The sequence below is a fragment of the Numenius arquata genome, chromosome 7 (assembly GCF_964106895.1).
Source record: "Numenius arquata chromosome 7, bNumArq3.hap1.1, whole genome shotgun sequence".
Classification (NCBI taxonomy): Eukaryota; Metazoa; Chordata; class Aves; order Charadriiformes; family Scolopacidae; genus Numenius; species Numenius arquata.
Window position 1 is genome coordinate 47,269,368 of NC_133582.1, and position 24,629 is coordinate 47,293,996.

Below are 24,629 nucleotides of genomic sequence, written 5' to 3' on the forward strand. Positions count from 1 at the left end.
GTCACCCGTTCCTGGGGCTGCCTTTGCAGACTCCATGACCACCATCAGTCATGACGGGGAAAGTCCTGATGGGTCCCCAAGGACCCTGCTAGCCCGACATTCACCCTCACTTGCAACAGGGTGGAGATTCAAGACAGTAATATTTACATCAGACCCTTATTGCAAAAAATAAATGCTAACTATGCTGAACAGTTTGAAGGTGCATACGTGCTCTTCCCCACTCCACCTCTTTTTAAGGGATAAGAAATTAACTTCATCATTTCAATTTGAATTTTTATTCTGAGAACTTCCTCTGTTCTCTTTTGGTTTTTTTTAAGTGACAGAAGAAAAGATAGGAGAAAATGTCTTTATAATTCTAAACCTAAAGAATTGCCTTCAAAATGGTCCAAAACTAATGGGTTAACAGTCATTGTAATGCCCTTTGAAACATTTCTTTCGGCTACTGGAGTATGCATCCTTCAGATTTATTTTATTTCATCCTCAAGGACCTTGGTGAAATACAGTACATTGGAGGAAAAATAAGATCAAGATGTGCAGTCATTCAGGCTGTAATTAAATTTAATAGGCAGTTTATCCAGTTCATAGAAAGATGGCATAGCGGAGAGCTACACAAAGCAGAGCCTAAAGCAGGAAATCATTTTACAATAGGGTATCCATCTGGAAAAAAAGACGTTGCATGAAACCAGCAAGTGTGAACGAAATCTTCATCAGTATCATATGAGGTTACTTTATCATGCTGCAGTACCGGCAACGGGAAGTTTGACATGTCTTCTATTAAGAGTAATGCACGGCCGTCTTAACAAATGTAAATCTAACTCACTATTATGCAAACTGAAGAGAAGGGGCAGTTAATAAAATACAAAATAACCTGGTGTTTTATTACGCCGGGTGCCAGATTCCTCAGTGTTGGAGCTAATGTGGTTTACACATTATCTTTGAGATGCTACAAATGGAAAGACTTTTAACATTTTATTTGGTAATGAATGTAGTCGCAAGCATCACGGAAAATAGCTGGATTTTTAGCAGCATTTCTGAATATGTAAAACCAAAATGGACTCAATGTATAGGTTGAACAATAAAACACGGGGTTAATAAAATGCATGTTAGAAGCAGAAACTCTGATTAAATTTGCCTGGGGATGTCCTCTAACCATGCTGCGAAAAAGATGCAGACGCTATGACTTTTCCTGAATATTTTACCGAAGCAGTTTTTTAGGTGTCTTTTCCAGAAGCAGCCTTGCATGTTTTTCAGGCCTCTGCACCAGCGCACATATGGTGGAACAATACTGTAATACACCCTAGTGGCATCTTTATCAGTGGAAAAGCCCAACCTTGCTATGAAATCCAATTAAACAGCCATTTTTGCCACATAAATTGATCCCATTTTTTCCATCATTTTTGTTTTTTCATTGCAGGCTGCTCTATCTCCACATTAACGATACGGGATGAGGTACTCGCAGAAACATACACAGTAGCAGAATCCCTACTGTCTTTAAAATCCACTTTACAAATGAAACAAGGCTCACAGGGGCACTCTGCCCTAATCAGGAACACTTGCTATGCCTCTTTAGTAAAAGCAGCAATGCACTCCAGCTCCGGCGAGCTCACCGAGGACAAGAGCACACGCCTCTGTTCAGTCCCAGCATCAGGAGATGTGTATACATATATGTATATATGTACATTCTTCTGCAATGGCACAGAACAATAGCCATATAACTTCTAAGCCCAGCACTTACAAAGGACAAAATGCCACCGAGATGCAAAACCTCTTCGCTTCCAGCCAGCCAAAAGCAACCCGGGAGAACCCGCAGCAAAGGTCCGCAGAGTCAAAATTATTTTCTGTTTTATCCTCCCTTTATCACGAGGCTGGATGTAACACAGCTGTAGACTTACAAATAATACCAGTCCCAAGGGACAAGCAGTATAGTTACACTCAATTATACTATAAAGTATGACATCTCCAGAGAAATTACTAAGGCACTCTCTCTTACCTGGATGACAGTAATAAAACAGATCTATTTATGATGGACTTTTGAAATCCATTACGTTTAAACAGCTTGCTGATTCTCATCATCGGCAGAACTATACTTGCCACTGCCCACCAAATGCAACTGTTAAGTCAAATGACCCAGGGAATTTAATATGAGTGCTATTCTCCCATTATTTTAAGTAGACTTTTATTAACTATGCAAAGTATGGTAATTATTACAGATCGGGACACTTTTTCTTTTCAAAGAGCAGATGGATGTAAAGAAACCTAATGGAAAATACTTCTCCAAAACCATTTTTTAACAGGTAAAAATACACAATGGGGGGAAAAAAAATCACCATGTAACCTTTCCCTCTGGGAAATGCAGGCTGCAGTGCTCAAGAGTGAGAGGAGCCAGATAACACAAGCCAAATGTCTGAACAGATTTTTTTTATGACTCTATCTCTGCAAGGTCTTTGCTACTCCACTCTCTTATACTTAAAATTCTTTGCTCATTTTAGCAACAAACAAAATGATGTTTTAAATCAGTCTGAACGATCACGTAACCAAAGGCACACAGGGGCCACGCTTGCAGAACAGTTTCTTCTGTCCACCCTCTCTATCAGCACGCAAGTGCAAAGCTCATGAAATTCAAGTGAATCCACATCGATTCAATACACTCACTTCTCACCTCTTGCTTAAAGAATGAACTAAAAAACTCTCAGGTTACAAAAGCAATCTGTATGCTCTGCAGTGTGAGCACACCACGCTTCATGACTGCTAGCCAGCAGAATGTGGCATAAAAACAGGACTGGTGGCAATCTACCCGTACTAGCTTGTTACTGTCAAGAAAGTGTGGTATAGAGTTCTAGCTGCCCTTGGGCTCAGCATTTAGAAAAAGGGCTGTTTTCTCCTTTTTTTTTGACTTTTGGCCTCTATTTCAAGTGTTTCAAAAGGAAAGTTTATTGCCTCAGCCCTGCCGTTTGATGATGGTGTTGTCCAAGCACCGAAGCTGTGCTCCTCCGACCAGCACACACACCTTCCACCCCCCAAAGGATCCTCCTGGATCCTTCACCACCACAGAAAGGCTTCTCCCCGGCTCCTGGGCTGACGGGCAGCTGGAGATGAAGATCACCCTTACTCCAGCCCCAGTGATACTCTGTCCCTTCCACAGCTGGGCAGAGACAGTTCATAAAAATGAGCTCTTAACACTGAATTCCTACCTAAAGAGCTGGAATGGTCGCCAGACCTTAGCTAGATGAGATTTAAATTCTCCATATTTCACACAGAGACTATGAGAATGCAGCACGAAGACAGTATTTAGCACTGCAGCCATTAGTTTTGACACAGCTGTTCAAGGAAGACACATTGCTCTCAAAGATTCAAGGTAAGCCAAAAATAACTCTTTCAGTATAATTTTGTTATTGCAACTTGTATAATACAAAACCATGACAAAGCAGCAGGGACTTCAGCCACGTGCAGCAAACCCCTGTGGACTTCCAACAGATCAACGATAAAACCAAGAAATCTCTTCCCCCAAGCTGCCCGATCTGGCCTGAGATACGAATGACCAATATCCAGCCTCAGAGTGTGGTCAGGTCACAGTTACTCGGGGCCCACAGACAGGCCAGACTCATCCGTTCGTTACTTAGATCCACGTGCTCTCAGTCGGGGCTCTGAAATTCCAATAGGGATATAAACTCACCATGGGGGTCAGGAGGAATCCAAGGATGAAGGCATCAGTGGTGGGTGTGATATGCAACAAGACCCTCTCCAATTTCATCCCCTTGTATCATATCAAGAGCTAAAATATTAATGATACTTAAGCATCCAATACATAATGCAAGCGTATAGGTGCCCGGGCTTATCTTTCAACCCTCCAGGATCTTTGGCAAATACCAGTATGAAGTGCCACCACACCAGCAGCAGTGCACTCTTCTAATTCAGAGGCAATGCAAAAGTAGTTACCGACACGTTCACGTCGGGAGGTACACCGACAGATTACTCTGGGGTAGCCAGGCCATTTGCAAGGCAGCCTGTGAGCAACAAACTCTGGCACGCAGACCAGCCTGGCTACGCGTCCCAGCTGCGGACATACGATCACCTCTCCTACAAGGCAGAAACTCGCTGTCTTTGAACCAGGAAGATATTTTTCACACTCGTTCAGAAGCACTCTCACGTTTGCAGAAGTGTGAGGAGCCTGTTTGGGAGATTCTATTCACTCCAAGACAAAGATGTAACCACATGTGCTGAGGAGAGGAGCCGAGGGCATTAACCCAGGAATGTCCTTGAGAAGACATAGCGTGGATCCCACCGTCTCCAGCTCTGCCTTCGGTTGTGTCACCAGCTGGCTGCTTTTGAGCTTCCAGCCTCGCATGCTGCGCTAGCCCCTGGGGGTCTGCCTGGGCAATATTTACCAGCAATGCCTACGCTGCCTCTTTTGATGACATTTCACCTGAGCAGGGATAGCGCCACAGAAGCGTACGAGGACAGGCACCTTCCCCAGCGCTAACCATTTTATGAGGCTCTCAAGATTAAATGTGAAAAATGTTTGTGAAAATACCTGCAGCAACATGAAAAACACGCTCTTTTCCTAACATCACACCACGTATGCTTGCTTCTCTTGCACTTAAACACAAAGTCTTACACCTAGACCTGAAAGTTTTGAACCTTGCACTTTGTAAAATAGATAAATATAGCATAAAACAGCACGCTGCTAAAACAGTGAATATTGACGCCACACAGGGATTTGCCCAGATCACTCTCTAAGAAATTTAACATTTGTTTCAGTAGCAGAGCATTTACGCAAAACAGAGAGCAATCCAGTGACAGAGATATTTCACCTGGCCTCTAGGGCTTGGTCGCAGGTCTCCAGCTGGGGAACCACAGAGGACAAGAACCGTGGAGGCAGGTGTCTCCTTACCCCAGCTGTGATGGTCCTGAACTCCCAGCCTCGACAGCAAGAGTGCATGCTCAACTACTTCAGGACCTTCTGCACATCCCTCTGAAAGAGCCAGTGCTGCTACAACCGACAGCAGACTCAGCAAAGTCATTTTTCTACCAACAGGTCTTTAAACGTTACCTAACAATGATTTTTAAGTATCTCTTTTATTACTGCATTTGCAAACTTGACATTGAATTTTCTCTTCTAAATAAATAAATAAATAAATGTCACAGACTTTCCCTATATTTAGCAACTTATATAAGTACAGAAAAAAAATATTTCCCTGAGTTATCCTCTGGAGAAATTCCTACAGTACTGAACTTCTTGATGGGGAGACAATTTTTCACTTCTAAAAGAAGCAAAAGTGTTTGCTGCTTTGTGGTATTTTGGTAGACTGGAAGCGGAATAAACTGCAAATGAGCATTTTGGAAACTGGTTTATACAGACATTTCATATTTTCCTTGACATTGGTAGCTTTGGGACTGTCATCAGTAATCCAGCAGCATTTAAGAACTCTCTACACCTGCAAAGTTGTAATCTGCTGACGCACAAGCAGAGATCACGTCTTTGGAAGCCAACAAATTTCTAATGAATGATGGCATGTAATTAACTCAAGGACTCCAAGCTTGTCTCTGGGCTGGATTAATCCTTCAGACAGTCTCTCGCAATACCACTAAGTAATGCTTACAGTTAAGTGCAATTTCTCTTTTTCAGCATGTATTTGCATGCATACCTGCATTTTTTAAGGCTAAGGAGGTGCAAAGAGTGCACCTACTTCCACATCTATCTAAAACGTCTGAAGCCTCCAATGCAAAATTCACATCATTCAGGTATATTCAGAACCTATATGTCACCAACCATACTTACTGTAGTGTATTTTCCCAGCTGGCAGAGTGAAGGGAAGGTTTCCTGGTGAGCTTTTCGGATCTTCTCGGTGAGATCATCCAACTCTGCTGTCATTTCATAGTTTTCTGTGGACTCCTGCTTTGAAGGTTCCTTCTTCTTTTTGTTCCTATCATTTCTGACAGCTATAGAAAAAGCAGAGACAGATCATGTGGGTATTCAGACTACCTCTTGTTGCTCTTGCTGCTCTACTTCACAACACTGAAAAATGCTTTTATTTTAAACATAAATCATTTTAAGTGGAGATAAAAATGTTATATGCACAGAGAATACTAATGCAAGCTTAATTACTCAACAATAAGAATTAAATTTAATGGGATAATGAAGAAATCAAACTTCTATAGGTGCTTGTTGTGGATTTGCCACCACACTCCCATAGTATCTACCTTCCATGAAAGTCTACTGCAACTTCACGTGCACTCTAAGTGTCTCAAAGACTTTGTGAGGTGGGAATTTTTCATTGCATCATTACAGCTGCGCACGGTGAATGCCGAAGTCCTCTGCAGTGATGCAGTGGGTCTTTTATTGGATGTGAACAACACTAAAGAAACACAGCAACTGTCTCTCTTTTTAAATTTCTTGGTATGAAAGATAACAAACCCCATAATAATACAAACTCCACCATGCAAAAGTTATTTAAAGGGAAAGTTAAATTTGAAAACAGTAAAGGAAAGAAGATGAAACACATTAAACTCGAGATCTGAAGATCAAAGTAGAAGCACAAACACTTGAAAGAGTAAAAATGGCAGTGAAGCTATCTAAAGTTGCTTGCCATCTGCTCCTGCACTCAGATCAGCCTTCTACCTTCCCCCGGCCATGGGGGATTACTGGAAATATGCATTGTGCAGCACTCCTGCTGTAATTGATTTCCCACATATTTGTGTTTTGTAATAAAATATGACAGCTGCTCCATCACCATGCTACTCTTTGTTCTTTTAATGAAAATAGCTTAATTTTACAAAACGTGCCCAGGAGATAAGTCTATGTCTGCAGTATTGCCAGTACTTGTGAATTTTATCAAGAGGCTTGTTGTTAGCTAAAGCTAACGTCTTAAGCGTAACCAGATGCATAAGGCTCTACAACAAAGCCAAACAAAATCAATCCCTCTCCCCAAAGACTCTGTGTCAATATTAAACACCCCAAAGACTAAACGCTGCTGGACAAATGAAAAACAATCCTAAAATTCAGCAGTGTTCAAAACCTCATGATATTTAAACCAGGGCCCTGAACTCTGAGGGCGCAGCTGGTAGGCTGGGCACACGTGAGGATGGCCAGAGATTTTGGATGCCAAAGATCTGCCCATTCTCATTCGTACTGTCCCGTCCCAGAAAGCACATCTCTCTCTGCTGTAAGGAGGGAAGCACAGCAAAATGGGAAGATGCCCAGAGCCACCTCTTTTCCCTCATGGGTTCCCCAGGCCCATTCTCCATGGCACCAAGCCTTCTGTGGTTGCATCCTCCATGTTTGTCAACCACAAATGATCGCAAAGAGTAGACAAACACCAAGTGTTTCAGGCGAAAGAGAAGGTTTTAATACAGGCTCATCTACAGCATAGGTTTAAGATGTTTCATTTCTGAGAGAACATTAAGACCAACATGGAAAATGGTGGGGTGGGAAAGCAGCAGAGTCAGAGGCATCTACAGAAATAATGTAATATATGCAACAGAAAACAAGGGATAGGGGCAGTGTGAATATTGTTGCTCCTTTAAGAGGCCATCAGGCACATACTCCATGCAACAAACAGCTCTGGTTTTCTCATGAAAGGTTTGATTTTCATAGAATGGTTTGGGTTGGAAGGGACCTTAAAGATCATCTGGTTCCAATCCCCCTGCCCTGAGCAGGGACACCTACCACTAGACCACGCTACTCAAAGCTCCATCCAGCCTGGCCTTGAGCACTTCTAGGTGTGGGGCATCCACAACTTCTCTAGACAACCTGTTCCAGCGTCTCACCACCCTCATAGTGAAAAATTTCTTCCTAATATCTAGTCCAAATCTACCCTCTTTCAGTTTAGAACCATTATCCTTTGTTCTATCACTGCAATTCCTGATAATCAGTCCCTCCCCATCTTTCCTGTAGGCCCCCTTCAAGTACTAAAAAGCTGCTATAAGATCTCCCTAGAGCCTTCTTTTCTCCAGGCTGAACAACCCCAGCTCTCTCAGCCTGTCTTTATAGGAGAGTTGCTCCAGCCCTCTGAGCATCTTCATGGCCCTCCTCTGGACTTGCTCCAACAGGTCCATGTTCCTCTCACATTGGGGGCTTCAGAGCTGGATGCAGTACTCCAGGTGGGGTCTCACCAGAGCAGAGGCAGAATCACCTCCCTCAACCTGCTGGCCACACTGCTTTTGATGCAGCCCAGGATATGGTTGGCAACTTTGCAACTGAGAGAACTCTGACCCCTATCGAGCAGATATTTTTAGGATGAACTTGACTTTAACTGTGTGACCAGACCCACGCTGAAGTCAATTATGTGCTTTGCTGGATCAGGGCTGGGATGTTGAGCACCCCACTGGATTAAAGCCTGACCTTGAACACCATCAATTCTGGTGTCTGGAGTAACACAGACTCAAAGGAGGCCAAGATGGGTGGACTGAAAAGGTAGCTTCTTGAGAAGTGTTCAATGTTATCAGTCAGGTTTAGGGGGTGGGAGGCCAGAACCCCCTTTCTTTTACAAATATTCCCCTAAAGCCAATGCCCCAGTTTGTTCGTTGGACCCCAGGGCAGAGCACAAGTACGGTCTCTCACATTGAAAAACCATCCAAGACCCACACATACATCTCGAGTGCTCCAAACTGCCACTGCACTTCAGAAGTAAATCTTAATCACCGCTGTACTTGGGAGATAAAAGAGCTCCTTAGAAAATTATGTAAACTCCTACACAACCGCAAAGAGCAATAAGCCTTTGTAATAAAGTCCCAATTACTTATAGTTCTACGAGCTGATTGACAAATTTGCCAAACAGGCGGCCTAAGCAACTACTTATCTCAATAGCTTTGAACTCCTCATGGAAGACAAACACGTTATTTAGGCCAGGCTTCAGAGCAGCTGCCAAGAGCTCCCAGAGACCAGGAGGTAACTCCGGCAGAAACCGCACCACCGCTCCCGTGCTACCCTGGCGCAGCTCCCTCTGCAGCTGTACGGAAGTCCCTTGCCCTCCAAAAGCCACCAGAGAAACAGCTACTGGTCAATCCACATCACCAAATTGGCCCAGCTATGTCCTCTTTCTTTTTTGGCACAAATCACTAAAGGGTAGGAAAGGGGAGAATTAACATGTCCTGAAAACTAAAAACTGTTTTTGTTCACCGTTACCTTTTTTCTAGAATTATGATGGCCTTTCTAATAACGATAAAACCTGAATAACATTTATCTTCTTGCTTTATGCATACGTTTTATATTTCCTACATTTGTCTTTGCTAAGGCCGCATCAGAAACGTCAGTGTTTCTATATTCCCTGTAAGATAACACAATAAAGTGCTGACATATAACACTCAGGCTCTAAAAATATAAAGAATTTCAATAACATTGAACTATTACACAGATGCAACTACAACTATAATTCAATGCAAAAAAAAAAAGAGAGAAGAAGATTAAGACGATTAAGACAACACTATGTTTAAAAGAGTTAAATAAAAACATATAAACACACACATTTACCCAGTAAATTTAAAAGCCATCACTGCTCTGGGAACAGGAACTGTCATACTGCATGTGGGAAGGGTTTTGGATTACAGCTTATGCTTATATTACATAAATCACACCTTTTTGTATCTTGATCTTTACATGCATATGATCACATCAATCCCGGATGCAATTCCACTGCCTTTTAATGATGATGCGCTGGTGATGAATCTGTGTCACAGTTAATGCTGCCGTAGAAAACTCAGGTTATGAATTTCATTACTTGTGCACTAAATTCTGACTCAATGGCTGCATTATTTAAGAGCTTCCGACAGGGGACAGTATGGAAGCTCTCTTGCCCTGTGAGAAATACTGGAAGCTAAAAAACTAACAAAACAAACAAGGTGGTGGGGAAAGAGAATGAAAAAAGGTGTATCTTGGTACGTGAGGAAGCCACGACTCGGCGCTGCTCGGACGGCTGAGCGACGCACACCCACGCCTGAGCACGTCTGCTCTGATCCATCTTCCCGTGACAGCTTCCCTGTCCCCTTGACACACACGCCAGGACTTGCCTTTCCACACCCAGAAACCTCCAGGCAGCTGCAGCAGGGTTCATAAGCTGGCAAAGGCACTTTCTGTTGCCTTAGCTTTCAGGACCAGCCCCTACCCTCAAACATCCATCCCCCTAGCCTGACGGTACAGGGGCTGAACATCACCTTCTCTCCCATCCAGTCTGTTCTCCTCAAACCCCAGGTTTGCCACTGCTTTCCTCAGCCTCAGACACATTTTCCCTCTTTTGCTTGAAGCGATGGGTAGGGCACGAAAGCTGCAGGAGGGAAGGATGTGTTTTTCAAGCAAAGCAGGGCCTGCTGTAGATGAAACTAAGTATAGGAAAGACACAAACAGCTACTCTCAGAGGACCCCAGTGCTCTCATTTAGCAACCACGCAGCAATTCTCCTGCTTGAGCGGGATCATTTCAAGCATGTCGTAATGTTGGGATTCGTCCAGTCTTAAACGCAAACCCCTCAGGTCCACCAAACTTAGTCACTGCTTGGCCTAAGAAGAGGCTGGGATCCAGCCTAAGAGATTTAGGCAGTTTCTAGATCATCAGGTAAAATTATGGAATAGCAAACATTTGTACTCCCCTTTGTCAAATGTGGCACAAACCTGTCCAGCAGAGAAGCTCGCCAACACAGTATTTCCAATTACTTAAATAACCTTTTTTTCCCCCAGATGCCCAGAAGATAGTTAGATAGCACCTTTCATATATTATAATGAATCAGCTATAAATTCATGACTTGAAATGCTATCATAGCAGTTTTGCCTCTCGGAGATCCCCGTGACCTTTGAAGAGCTCCGTGTACTAGTTAACTGGTTTTGTTCCTGTAGCAACAACTACTAGTGTTTCCAGTTAGTTTGCATTCCTGTAAAACCACACTTCTCTTGTCATTAAATATTTTGTAAGTTACTCGTTAAGCTAACAAATCTCAAAAGCACCATAAAGCACACAGAGCAAGTCAGTAATTGCACAGCGCTGGGCACAGGGTTGGTTTTTAAAAAAGACTCCTTTCGGCTGTGAATGGTGATGAGAAGGGAAATCGGAGGTGAGCTGAGGCAGGACCGCTGCAGACCTGCCAACTCTCCCCTCCGGACACAGGCTCGCCCTCCCGCCTGCTCTCCTGCACCTGGGGAAGCCATCGGACCCTTGCCGAAGGCCAGGCAGCCCAGGCAAACGGTGTCACACATGGGCAGTGGGGCCGATGCCCAGCACTGCACCCAGGGCTTCCAGGAGCACCAAGCTGCTTACTAGGGTGGAAACCCCCAAGTCTTTACACTGACGAAGGTCTCCTTTACACTCTGACTTCTCCAGTTCCAGCAGCAGCTGCTAAAAATATCCGATTCTGGCAGAAGTTAGCAGCTGTGGACAATTTCGGTCAAATATGCAAGACGCTTACCTATTGCCACTGTCAAGTTTGATCCATACAAATGCCCCACACATACCATGCATCACCCTTCTCCCCATCACCCTTCAATAAACTGCGCTCATGGTAACAGATGGCAGTCTGTAGGGACATCTTTCACAACAGTCACCTTGGAAAACCTCGAACCAAGGGAGACTCAGCACCCCCTGACTTCGCTGCTGCTGCTGCCCCAGGCTCTCCCAGCCCATGGACAAAGGCAGCACCCAGCTGTACATCACACGTGGCTCCCATGCCCGGGAGCTGGTGGAAGCAGGCACAGAGATGAGGGACCTCAAGGAGGTTGACTTTCCCATCTCCAACATAAGAAAAGAAACAAAATAACCATCTTGAAAGCAAGACAACCATGCTTGACAAACTGACGCACCACCAATTCCAAATGGTAAGGCTCCTGTTCAGGTTTTAACTACAGCACAATCGCAAGCCAAACACAGCATTAAAATATGCAGAACACCAGGTAGTTATAAATAGATTGACTTTCCTAGGTTGTGATTTCCAGATGAAATAATGTTTTCTTTTAGGCAAAACTGCTCAGTCTTTAAAAAAGAACAGGAAACTATCTTAAAACAAATTCCCATGCCAAAACTGAGCTTCGACATATGGAGAGCGATTGGAGGCAAAGCACGTTTCAAATACAAACCTCTTGTTTCTAATGGACAAAGCCAATAACAAGTACACAGTCATGTAAGGGGCTTCGAGCACAAAAGAGAAACATATTGAAAACTGCATATTTTGTAGCTGATTCAGAGAAATCAACCATGTCAGCTGTCGGGTACAATTGCCACAAGAAAACATCTCGAATTAGGTGAGATAGTATCTCTCTACAGACACGTATCAAAATTAACAGGGAGCACAGAGCAACAATCATGGAAGACATTTCATAACCACCTGGCAGGCTATCATTTTTCCCCAGGCACAGAGCAAGTACATATATTACAGAATTCAAGCCCGCCCCTGGTTTCCTTTTGAGAAATCACGTTCAGCTATGGCAAACGCGCCCCGACCAACGCTCCAGGAGCCTCAGTTCAACTGCGGGGGAAAACACCTCAAATCCAGAGGACATGGTGCCGCTGGCTGCCTTCACGTACGCTGGCTCTTCCAGTCACTGGTGGTATTTTATTTTCTTTTTTTTTTTTTAAACGAAGGTGAATCTGAACTCTGCCTTACAGCTTTGTATTATTCATTACATAATTGCTATGTTTTATTAGAAATATGATCTATTATAACCTTGAATATGGTAACTTAAATGACATTGAAAATTAGATTATTCTGATTATTAGAGAAGTGAGAAAGGTACTAAACATTTGTAAGGCTGATAATCAATCAGTGTATCCATCTGAGTGCAATAAAAATCAATCAGGAGCTAGTGCGTTTAAATCTAATTTTTTAAGCATGACATTTTCTTCTGAGTTTCTTTTTTAAATGTCACCCTCTTCTACAACAGTGATTGATTCTATCCCCAGGGACAGTTAACTCCAACTGTTTTATTCATTGCACTGAGCTCTTGGATCCACAGTCTTTTCTAAATATCAAATTAATGACAACAATAATATTTTCATCAAAACGTGAAATCCAGAAATACACATGCATGGAATCAAAACAGCAAGAAGCATGACAGTACATTTAAATTGGCTGAAATCTCAGGGACCCTTTAACTAGCAAGCAGTGTATTTTAACACAAAAAATGGTGGAATTTTGTGTCCCTCCAGTTCTTTCCCCCCCTCTCCATAAAAGACAAGGCCAAGGATTTGCTTGTTTAAAGCATAATTCATTTAGAAATGTTGCAGTAGTGAACAATGAATCACTAGCTATAGGGAGTCCATGAGTAATTACCTATGCCTCCAAAATAACCTTATTAGGCTATTGTAAGTATAGGGGAGACCTTTGATACCTATAGCCTAAGGGCCTCTATTTTTCCATTCATGCACAGGGGATTTATATGGTTATATCCTATTATAACCGACGAAAGCAACACATCTCCCATTTATGTATGAGGATAACTGCGGGGTTAATATATCAAGAACTGAGTTAGAAGAACAGGTTTCATTATATGAATGAAAGATACAAATGGATGCTCTACAGCTTTATTTAACTGGCCTGAAACTTGATCTGTGGTTTCAAGGATTCCATCAGCCTGAAAATTTTATTTTTGACATGAAATTTGGCACCTGATATTGTCACATCCCTGAAATATTAGTAGATGGAATCAGCAAAAAAGGACTTTCTAGTCCCTTGAAGAAAAACAATACTAACTGAACTCAGATGTAGGACCAAAATTGGCAAGCCAATGCAGAATAACAGGCTGAGAAAAATACCCCTTGAAGACAGCTGAAAGGTATAGTTTTGGTATTCTTTTTTTTTAAAAACGTATTTATTTTAAATTATTATTTTTGTTATTTACTGTCATCTAAGAGAATTTTCTTTTCTCTTTTAGATTTTAAGACATCCAGAAGCAAAACCAACAGCTATCATACTATGGAGATCTAGAACTGCCAATCCAAGACCTAAAACCACAGCCGAAGGAAAAAAAACCTGGTTCTAAAGGTGGATTTGGCTTGAATGTTGCAGATGGCTCCATAAAGTGCTTCAGCAGGAAAAAAAAAAAACAAAAGCCCATAATCTGTTCCCAGGTCTATGAATATACCGCTAATGCCTACCTTTGTATTGACTATAGTATTTCAGGACTGGTTCAAGTTCTGCAGAACATGGCAAACACAACAACCGCCCAAAGAATAAAAATAGGGACTCCAGAAATACAAATGGAAACAGCCCACCCCCCAAAAAAACCCCCAACAAACAGGTCCTAAGAACAAATCAGTAATTAAGAAGTTGAAAAAAGAGAAAGACAGCAAACAAGTGGAACTAAACTAGAAGAAAATGTGTTTTGCAGCAATGCGGGTGTGGGCAGGCAGAAGGGACAGTAAGGGGAGCAGCCAAGTTGAAGCCAGGGTGTAGAGAGACCAAAATCTGCAGCAGGGGCTGAACTGAAAGCAGACTCCTCCGTCTCCCTTACCATCTCCCTACACATTGCAATCAAAGTAGGCAGAGACGCGATTACACATTTAATGATAAACTGTTTAAATAGCAGTTGCCCTGCAATTTCAATTTTCAAAATGCTTTAATATCATCAACTAATTGCCAGTCTGAAATGGGATGATCCACATACTCTTAGCAGCTGACACTTAAAGAGCTACTGAAGGTTGTTAATGTTAACAATTGCAGGCAGAATAAATCACTAATATTTCCCATGAAGGCCCACCAACACACCCGGCAAAGGAAGCAGCCTAGCCATGCCCACGGACTATGACAAAATTTACTCACTGGTATGTTTCCATCTGTATTTCACCTCAAGTTACTTAATATAGCCAAAAATACCCATCTGTGAGATGAAGCATCTCCACAGGCAGGTCCCACAATGTCCCTGAGCATCCTGTGCTGCTGTTGAATTAATCTACACATCTGTCATACCCTCCTCGCTCATGCCCTGCCCCATCTCTCTTAGTATTCTGCATTACATCGGTCACTTCCTTACTCTAAATGTAAAACCTGCAATTTTTATTAAGATCTACCATGCCACCTGCAACAGGTTTTGCAGAGAAATAGCATCACCCGATGGATATTGCCAGTCATCCCTTTCCCGGCTCAGTGCAGGAATACAAAGGAGCTTTGGGAATCAATCACTCCATCCTGAGAGGTTTCCCAAACTCACAGGGCTTCTGCGGGTAACCCACTGCCCAGTGCCAGCCTACGGCAGGATCCACAAGAAACTAAAACCCTCAGGGAAAAGAAGTATTGTGCTTACTGTCTACCATTTCAGCTCCAAAATCCCAGTGGATTTACTTGTAGCTCCTGTGGTAGTCTGGATGAAATTCTGCATACAGCTGGTTAAACTGAAATACTCTGGGGAACAGAAGGACGGCTTTTCTGGAATTGCAGTGTCTTAACACATTAGCTAAAAATACACAAGACCACAAACACAATGTGATTATTCTCTCTTCCTTACAGCTGAAGTGACCAAGTCCATATACAGCCATTGAAAAACAGTTCTAAATATTAAGCCTGAAATTAAATTTCTATTAAGCTATAGTGCATTTGTTTTCCCACAGGCTGGGTAAAGAAAAAATCCCTAAATTTCAAACTCTGAACTTTCAGTCAGAAGTCACTAAGAGGCCATTAAACCTGTCTCATCTGATTTCAGCTGTTCAAGTGCCCTTTCGAGCTACCTTATCAAAGCAACTGCCCTTTTGAGCTACAATCTTGAAGCCTGATACACTAACTCTTTATGGATAACCGATTACAGGTAAAAATACCCCAAACCTGACCTTTCTCTCCAGGGTCACCAAAAGGTAAATCAGTCTACTCATCTACAGATATTACATTAATTTCTTTTAGAAGGCAGTCATGGTAGTACGATGCCTCACAACCAGGAGAAGCTGGGGTTATCCAAAGTCATCAATTCGTTGGGCATTATCCAGGACCGCTGATGGCCAGGGAAGCGCACGGCTGTACACCAAGACCAGACACTGCACTCCTGGCCCGACTGTGGCACTTCGTTCACTTCAGCCTGCTGCAGGTATTTTATTCCTCACCCTATCGTGCACGGAGGAGAAGAACACGACTTGCTTTTCACTTAACTGGAAAGCTACCTACCATGACAAATTGCAGCCTCTTTCCCGACAGCGCCATAAATAGACTCCTTCAACAAAACAACTTTCCATAATAAGGACATCCATTCAATGTAATGAATTAGTCTCAGCTATGGGACAAATCCAGGCTTTCTGATTATGTACAACAAAAACAGACTTTAGGGGACAGCAAATGGAAGGGCTACAATTCTGTCAGGGGAGAAAAACAAGAGGTGAGCTGGAAGACCCCTTCCTTTTGCTCGCACAGGGCCACTCGGCTCCCAGAGCAATGGCTCCCCAGAAGGAAGAGCAGAAGTCCAGGAGCAACACCAAGATGGCACAGCACCTGCATTTCTGCCTTTTCTTACAGCTGGTTTCATACAGGGAATGCAGTTTGGCTTTCACCAAACAGGCTTCAATCCTACGTTATTTAACAGAATTCAAAATAACAGCCCCAACTTCTCACCACTGCTGTTTTTGTCTTGTAGTGGTGCTACTCCACCGATCGTAGCAGAGCCCTATTAGTGTAAAACTACAGTAACGTAGTAGGAGATCAGGTCTAATATCTGTATCTGCAGATGGATAATACCGCGTTCATATCTAAGTTTCATTTCTTTGTTTTGCCCCCAAGGCTAAATTTCACATTTGTACCTCCTGGTGCCTTGTGCAATTGTGTAAAGGTGCATCTAGCGAGCGAGCTGCCAACTGACAACACATCTGAAGAGGCTTTGCGTGCGCCACATACTTCATCAAGCACAAAGAACTCATTGCCTCCCGTAACTGTAAATTGAGCTCATGAAGGCAGAGGAACAGTTGTTCCCGGCGTGTTTTAAGAAAGGGAGCCGTAGTCTTGAATCGCAGCGTTCGCCCGCGTTACAGCCTCGGCAGCTTGCAGCCCTGGCCTCCCACTAGGCCAGGGATAATAAAAGCAAAGAAATAGCTCAGCTACTATTTACCTATTCCTCTGAAGCTAACATGGAAAACACGCCATTATAAGCTTGCGCAAATTCCTTCTTAAGGACAAAGGCTTGTTGATACTCCTACTACTAAAAAAATTTTTTAAAAATTAACATCAGGAGGTTATTTCCAGCTCTTGAGGTACCAGCGCTGGCTCCTGAAGTGGTGGGCAGGGGGGACATGGCTCCCCAGCTGTGCCCAACCTCCCGGCTGGCTGGAGCCAAATCACAGAATCATAGAATGGTCCGGGCCAGAAGGGACCTCCAAAGGTCATCTAGTCCGACCTCCCCGCAGCCAGCAGGGACACCCCCAACTAGACCAGGTTGCCCAGGGCCTCGTTGAGCCTCACCTTGAATATCTCCAGGGAAGGGGCCTCAACCACCTCCAGGGGCAACCTGTTCCAGTGTTCCACCATCCTCATAGTAAAGAACTTTTTCCTAATACCCAATCTAAATCTGCTCTTCTCCAGCTTAAAGCCATTGCCCCTAGTCCTGTCACTGCGGCCTTTGTAAACAGACCCTCCCCAGCCTTCCTGTAGGCCCCCCTCAGGTACTGGAAGGCCGCTATTAGGTCTCCCTGGAGCCTCCTCTTCTCCAGGCTGAACAACCCCAGCTCCCTCAGCCTGTCCTCATAGCAGAGGTGCTCCAACCCCCTGATCGTTTTCATGGCCCTCCTCTGGACCCGCTCCATCAGGTCCATGTCCTTCCTACATTGAGGGCTCCAGACCTGCACACAGTACTCCAGGTGAGGTCTCACCAGAGCAGAGGAAAGTGGCAGAATCACCCCTCTGGATCTGCTGGCAACACTTCTTTTGATGCGGCCCAGGATGTGATTGGCCTTCTGGGCTGCAAGTGCACACTGAATGACCTGCTCCATCAGGAGAGGCAGCCTGGGAGCAAAAGAAGGGAAGAACTGTGTTACTTAACCAGGTGGATCTAAAAGCACCAGAAGATCAGCCATAAAATCTACTGTTTAAGCCTCACATATATATGTGGTCCAACACAGCTGGTGAGCATGCATCGGCACCTGCCGGTGGGGTTTGGTCTGCAGCTGGGTCTGAGTCTGATTTTTTAATTAATAGTGCCTGTCATTAAAATTGTTTTGCCGCAATACTAAAAGGATGGTTTTATCAAATGGTAAAATAACATGCTGAAACAATACTATTGCATCCGACTGCATTTTAGCGTGATGTTTGCTTCCTCTCCCTTCCCAAAAGCTGAGCAATCGGAATAAACAATCTGCAAATTTGTTGTTGGGGTGGGGTACATGTTTTGTTTTTTTTTTTTTTTTTAAGATTACATGGTCCTTTTCTCACAAGCTGTAACCTAAGGAAAAAGAAAGGAGTGAGGTCAGGGGACATCTTTTTCTTTCCATCTGCAGGATTTTGGGAAGGCCAAGCCAAGCCAGCCAGCAGGCTCCGGGAGCGCCGGGCTGGCATCATCCCCAGATTCCCGTAAAATCCCTGCTGAAGCTGGCAGCTGATACAGGTAAACAAGTTTCTTCACTTTATTATCTCACTGCCCACCTCGAAATGCTACACTGGTGAGATGCGGCACCTGAAATGCCTCTGGCATCCCAGGGTTTTCCTTTCGGGCAGGACGTCCTTTCTGCCCGTGCATGGCGTAACTAGGTGTCGAGCCCCAGCAGGGCTTAACCTGCAACAGTCGAAGCCAGAGCTTGCGCCTGGGATTTCTGTGCCTGGGATGGCAGCAGGCTTTAACACCACTCTTCAAAGCAAAAAAATGCATCTGGGAGACAAAGGCTGTTGCTTGTGTGTTTAATAAACACCGCTCCATCCATAATTCACACACAGAAATACTGCTTTTCATCTATTAATGCAGGCTCTCCCGACATCTGTACTCCTCTGCTTTATGTAGCGGCAGAAGCGTCGTGGCATTAGGGGGTCGAATTCCCTTAACACACCTGCAGCAACCTCAGCTGTTTCAGCACTCACGTTATGACATGAATCACTCCACAAGCCTGCACCTAATTATCAGACTATTTGGATATATTTTATCTTTTATGTACAATGCCAAAGAAGTTCTTTAAAATATGTTCCAACGACTCTTTCATTTAAAAAAAAAAAAATTGCTTTCTTGTCTGGGACTTAAGTTCTGAGTAAGCAGGAGTAAGTGGACCAGATTATTTAAAAATAAGGCGTGCTAGTAACTACAGGACTGGCTTAAAGAGCTTAATTCTGCCAGACAGGGTCAAGCAGCATCAAATCCTGATTTCTCCATAAGATCTTTTAAATATCCCCAGTAAAGCCAGCACATAACCTTTATACATTAAGTGCTTTCACAGCACACCAGACCAGCCTGATCTAGTGATCATACAAGGAGCAAAGCAGACAGACACTTGTTTCCGGGAAGCAGCAAGATACTAAAAAAAAGCAGCCTTTCTATTGTTGATTTGAAATCAAAGTGATTACCGAGGCCTCTGCAACTTCCAGTGCAAGCCTTACTGCACACAAGAGAGTTCATTTTGAGAAGGCAAACAGGCAGCAGGTCACCACAGAGTTAACTCAATAAAATAATAATTTCTACTTGGATAAACTGACCTAGTTTTCCCAGACTTCTCTATGAAAACAAAAGGATGCAACTTGGACGTGAGATGACGTCTGAAAGGGAAGCCAAGGGCTGGGGCAAGGCATCTGAATACAACACACACAGCTGGCCCTTACCTAAATGAGGGTGGTGGTCCCCAGTTGACATTACAAACTACTACCCAGCATAGGAATAACTGGCATTGCTTGTGGTTTCTACCCCCATCTTGCCTCACTGATGCTGATGACAAATCTTTCACATCTTTCAACAGCGTGGGATTGGACCCTGAACTCATCATACACAGGTTTGGTACCTCCTTCCAGCTAGGATGGTCTTCTCCAAGAGTGTGGCAAGTGCCTAATGCAAGACGCATTTACAGAAGGCCCTGAGCTACAGCCTCCGTGGGAAGCACTGGCTGAAAATTCAGATTTCCAAAAGCAGAGCTTTACTCAGTTCCTGAAAGAGCCGATGAACATCCACCTCCCCAACCAGCTGCAAGATTGCCCCACAGCCCCAGGCCAGGCAGCAGACACGGCACAGGCAAGTCCGCCAGGGCCTGGGACACACAGCGAGGAGGGCAGGAGCCAACAAGGATTGCTCCCGGCCCCCCTCGTAACTCATCCCGAGACTGTGCAAATTTGAACACAACACGATGCTGACAACTCCGCGTTTTGGGATTCAACCCGGCGTTATTTTTCAGCGAAGCTCTGTTGTGCTGCAACACCTCTAACCAGCTCAAGTTAAACAATTTGCCCAGAGAAAATGTTCAATGAAGGGGAAATATAAAAGTATGCACAGAAAGAGGCCTGACTCCCCCTCTTTTCTAATCCATCACACAGCATTAGAGATTAAATTCTCATTAAAAAAAATATAATAAACTGTTAAGACAGGATATCTAGTGATTCCTCTTAATTGCCTTATTCTTCCCACATCCTGATTTCCAGAGAATATTTTAAAATGTTCCTCCTCCGTTATTGCAAGGCCCATTAACCAGAGGGTTATCCCCCCACTTAGTGCCCCCCCAGCAACAAAAGAACACCCCAAAACACATGGGGCTTAATACTGCATGCCCTGTGGGAGGCAGCTCATGTGTCAATATGGTTTTGTGTACGTTCATGCCTTGCCACGCTTAAAATTCTAGTAGGAAAAATGTTCATAATAAACATGTGAATAGCTGTAACTGACTTAGAAAACAACCAAAAAAGTTGCCAAGAACAGGCTTTGACGTTCTTTTTAGGACAAGCAGGATTTAAGCCTTCTGCAGAATTAAACGTATAAAATATTTCTTCTTATGTGTACTTTTTCACTCTGTTACGGGAGCGGGTTGAACATAACGGGGTTTCTTTAACTTAGTATCAACTCTCTTCTTGCCTTTGTTTTTTCTTTTTTATTATTCTCACTCTTTTCAGCCTAAAATTATTTTCTGGGTGTTCTGATTTAGTAGCAGTGTTCACCTGAAGAGGCACCCAAAGAGAAAAAAAAAAGTATGCATTGAGCTTCTCTTCCAAATTACAGAAAGGGGCCAATCGAGCATTTTTCTTGTAGGAGGCAGCTGTCAAAAGGCTTGTATGAACTAGTATGTGCTCCATGGCAGTTATTACAGGGATCTGGACTATACAGGTCTGATCCCTGAGCTCCTCAATGGGATAACCAGACGGCGTGGCAATGTACAACATGTAGACTACGAGATCAAATACATACTGAGCTCTGGACTTCCACATCCATCTTTATGAGACATCTAATTTGAAGCACAAGAGCCCCAGCTTGTTCCCTGCCCCACAGAGGCAGACCATTAACACCAAAGAGCAACTTGAGCTTCACTAACTCTAATTGCCCATCTTCCAGTATCAATGATTCCTATGTATGAGAAAAAAACCACTTTGATAAAATTTCAGAAATGACAGGTTTTTGAGGCATTCTTCTCCACTGTCTCTCCACTAGAATGAAAATAAATCATGCCATGGGTCACCCAGAAATGCTATGGAAAGCAAAACAGGAAGACAGTCCTTGTATGTAAGGAGCAGCTCACACAGCTACAGTGCAGTAAGGGATGGTGAACACACAGGGTGCAGCAGCTCATCACATAAGGACCTTCATTTACTCCAGATGTGTCTTCCTTGGCTGACGCCTCCTCTACTGATGTCTCTAGGTTAGAAAATGGCTAAAATCTGCAATGCCAACTTCAGTCTCCTGGAGATGTAGGAAAAACTCCCACGCATTAGCCAAAATAAACATCTTACACCTAATTTTTAAAATAGTAAAAAATAAATTTCAATCTTTACTCTGCCACTGGGACATCCTCTAAAAGTACACAACATACAAAAGCAAGTAAAAGCACTATGCTTCAAAAAAGCACATATAACTTGTGGATTCTTTGAAAAATAGTACTACTCCCCATAAACTCCTGCAATTCCTGGCAATTTCCATTTCTTCCACCTCTCTTACGTCGTGTTACTATTTCCAAAATGCAAACTGTAATCAGCTAGTTGGGAGTTAAAATAAAACCAAAGAAAGCAGAACTTTTTTTGAGGAGAGATGGGAAGAAGCAAAGGATTTGCAGCAGCACCCATTCCATCAGGGCTGACTGACAGCGGGAAACCTGCTAATGACGGAAATTGGAGGAGACAGAGCAGGTGAAAACAGCGTCTCCAGATCGACTGGTGAGTCAAGGAATGATGACCTCTCCCGCTCCTTCAACCACACGGTGATGTCTTCACCAAAACTATCTGTTGCTGCCAAGGGAGTAAAGCACATCTCCCTGCCAGAGAGGCAGCACCCTGGCACCCCCGAGCCATCTGATGAATTGCATGCGTGCCCGCTGCTGAAGCAGAGAGTGCGGTGATGCCTGCAGCATTTTTAAAAAGCTTTCCCTTAGCTTCCAGCATCATTCAATTTAGTATTTCTGTTTGTGATGTTTTAATCCACCCTCACTGCTAAGTTTTCCTATTTAATTTAATGCATCTTTCCAGGCTCTCAAGTTTTTACGGTTAAGAGTTCCCCAGGTTTAAATACACCGAGTTCTGCCTCCAAGAAAACGCTGACGGTGGAGCATCGACCTACTTAACATGGGAAAAAACAATCCCAAATGCAAAAGGCATGACGCTATCTGCTGGTAATTCCTCTTCCCACAAGTTTAAAGGCAAAAAATGTTTAAAAATATAATGCATTGAAAACGATAACAAATGTAATACGCTTTGTTAGTCTGTCATTTTAAATGGTTTGTAAAGTCCTCCCTCAGAGGATTGGACTTAAATCATTCATTAACTTGAAGCCGATTGCTTTGTCCTGGAAAGGGGGAAGAACATGGATTTCTCAGATGTAACCCAATTTCCTAACAGAAACAAAAACAACCTGATGAAATTCCGTTACCAAAACCATCTATCATACCCCAAGCAGAAGTGTAAATAAATTAGTTACAAAATGAGCTCTGTCAGCAAAATCTAACTTTATGGGGAGTTTTTAAATTAACATTTCACTTGCTTAAAAGTTTAAAAAAAGAAAGAAAGAAAGAAAGAAAAGTAGGTCAGCATGTTTCCCCAGCACGTCTTTCTGACTCCATTAAAACTGTCTGTCAGATGACTAACCATGCCTGTAATCCAACTAAAAGCATGTTTGCTTTCTGTTGCACTTTTTGCCAGGGGAAAGGAAGAATTCCACTTAGCTTTAACTCTGAAATTCAGGTAAATGTCTCCAAAAGTCAGACAATTTCCTCACATTTACTCACCAAATGTGTTTGTATCGACAATAAGCAACTGGTTACGGATGCACGGCACTGAGAAACGATCCTGCAGCTGATTAAATGCTTATCAGCCACAGGCACCGCCTGTAGGGCTTTAAGCTACAACTTGTTAAAGTCAGTTTCAGAGCTGCCGTCTGATTGACACTTTTCCTAAGATTTACTTTTAAAAATTTAAGAGCTTTCAGAGACGTGCAAGCATGCGAACAAGTACTGAAAAAAGGTGAGTGGGTGCAAAACCATTTCTGTTCACTTTGGGCCAAAGGAAGTTAAAAATCCCAACGCTCTACAACCTTTATCTTTCCTTTTGTTAGCATTAACCGCAGTGTTATTTAAGTTAGGATAGAAAGGGTGTTATTTCTACCACTTGTATGCCATCTAACTTTAAAAAATCCTGTACGCTTTCCATGCAAGAGCTGAAGAACTGGAGATTAACTGTTCCGAGGTATTTTAAATTGAGCATGTGATACCAAGTCAAACTGAAAACAAATCGAGGCTATTTTTAGAGCAGAGTCCTAGGGCCAGCGTCCCAGCAGGAGGAGCTGCAACGTGTCAGCCGGCTTATCGCAGGCACGGCAATGGAAAACTCCCTCTGCTCTAACAATTCATACAGCGGATGAAAGCAAGCCATAAGAGCCTGACAGCAGCAGAGGGAAATCCGTGGCCTCATCTACTTATGTAGAGATCTTCCTAAACCGTCTTTGAGAGCTTACTGGATTCCGAGCGCCTGCTTTTTATCTTCCACAGAAGGAAGTTGCTCTCCACAGAAGGGCCCCCATGGGCTTTGCTGCTTTGCCTTCTACAGAGGCACCTAACCCTACCCAAGACCACCTCCAGCAAAGTGATCACTAGGAGAACAAAGAAGTAAGTTTGCAGACATAAACCATCAGGAAGATGTACACATTCTCACATATGTTTCTTCTAAAGGGGAAGGAGCAAATACGTGTCTCCTCTGATACTGAGTTCTTCAGGCACATTCGGGTTGCTGCAGTTCAGACTTCCCAGAACTCTTGGGAACAATTTACTGCATTTCTCATGAACCTTGGCTACTGTAGATAACATTTTCAGGTTGGCCTGACAACCAAATAAGCCATGTTTAGCTTCAAGGCCCAGGACATTGGCAATTTGCTCGTTCCCAGACTGATATTTATCTCATCGACATTTCTCCATCCTTCAGATTCAACATCCCAAAGTAAAAAAAAATTAATAAATGCATTCAAAGGGAGGAAAAAAGACAGTAGAGAAACCACAAGGTGCCAGTATAGAAAGCACAACCTGCATGGCGCAATTGCAATTAGGAGAAAGAGAGGCATCAAAGATGCCCCATGCCCCCGAACAAGAAAATGATCCGA

The 24,629-nt window shown here is 43.4% G+C and overlaps 1 protein-coding gene across 4 annotated transcripts in view; it reads right to left on the minus strand.

Moving 5' to 3' along the window:
* The window catches only part of RARB (retinoic acid receptor beta), a 191,404-nt gene that overhangs the window by 12,800 nt on the left and 153,975 nt on the right, over window positions 1-24,629 (minus strand). For all 4 annotated transcript variants that reach the window (XM_074150291.1, XM_074150292.1, XM_074150294.1 and 1 more), the window contains one exon: window positions 5,780-5,940. In XM_074150291.1, the coding sequence (XP_074006392.1) occupies window positions 5,780-5,940 (161 nt within the window). The remainder of the gene's footprint in view (window positions 1-5,779; window positions 5,941-24,629) is intronic.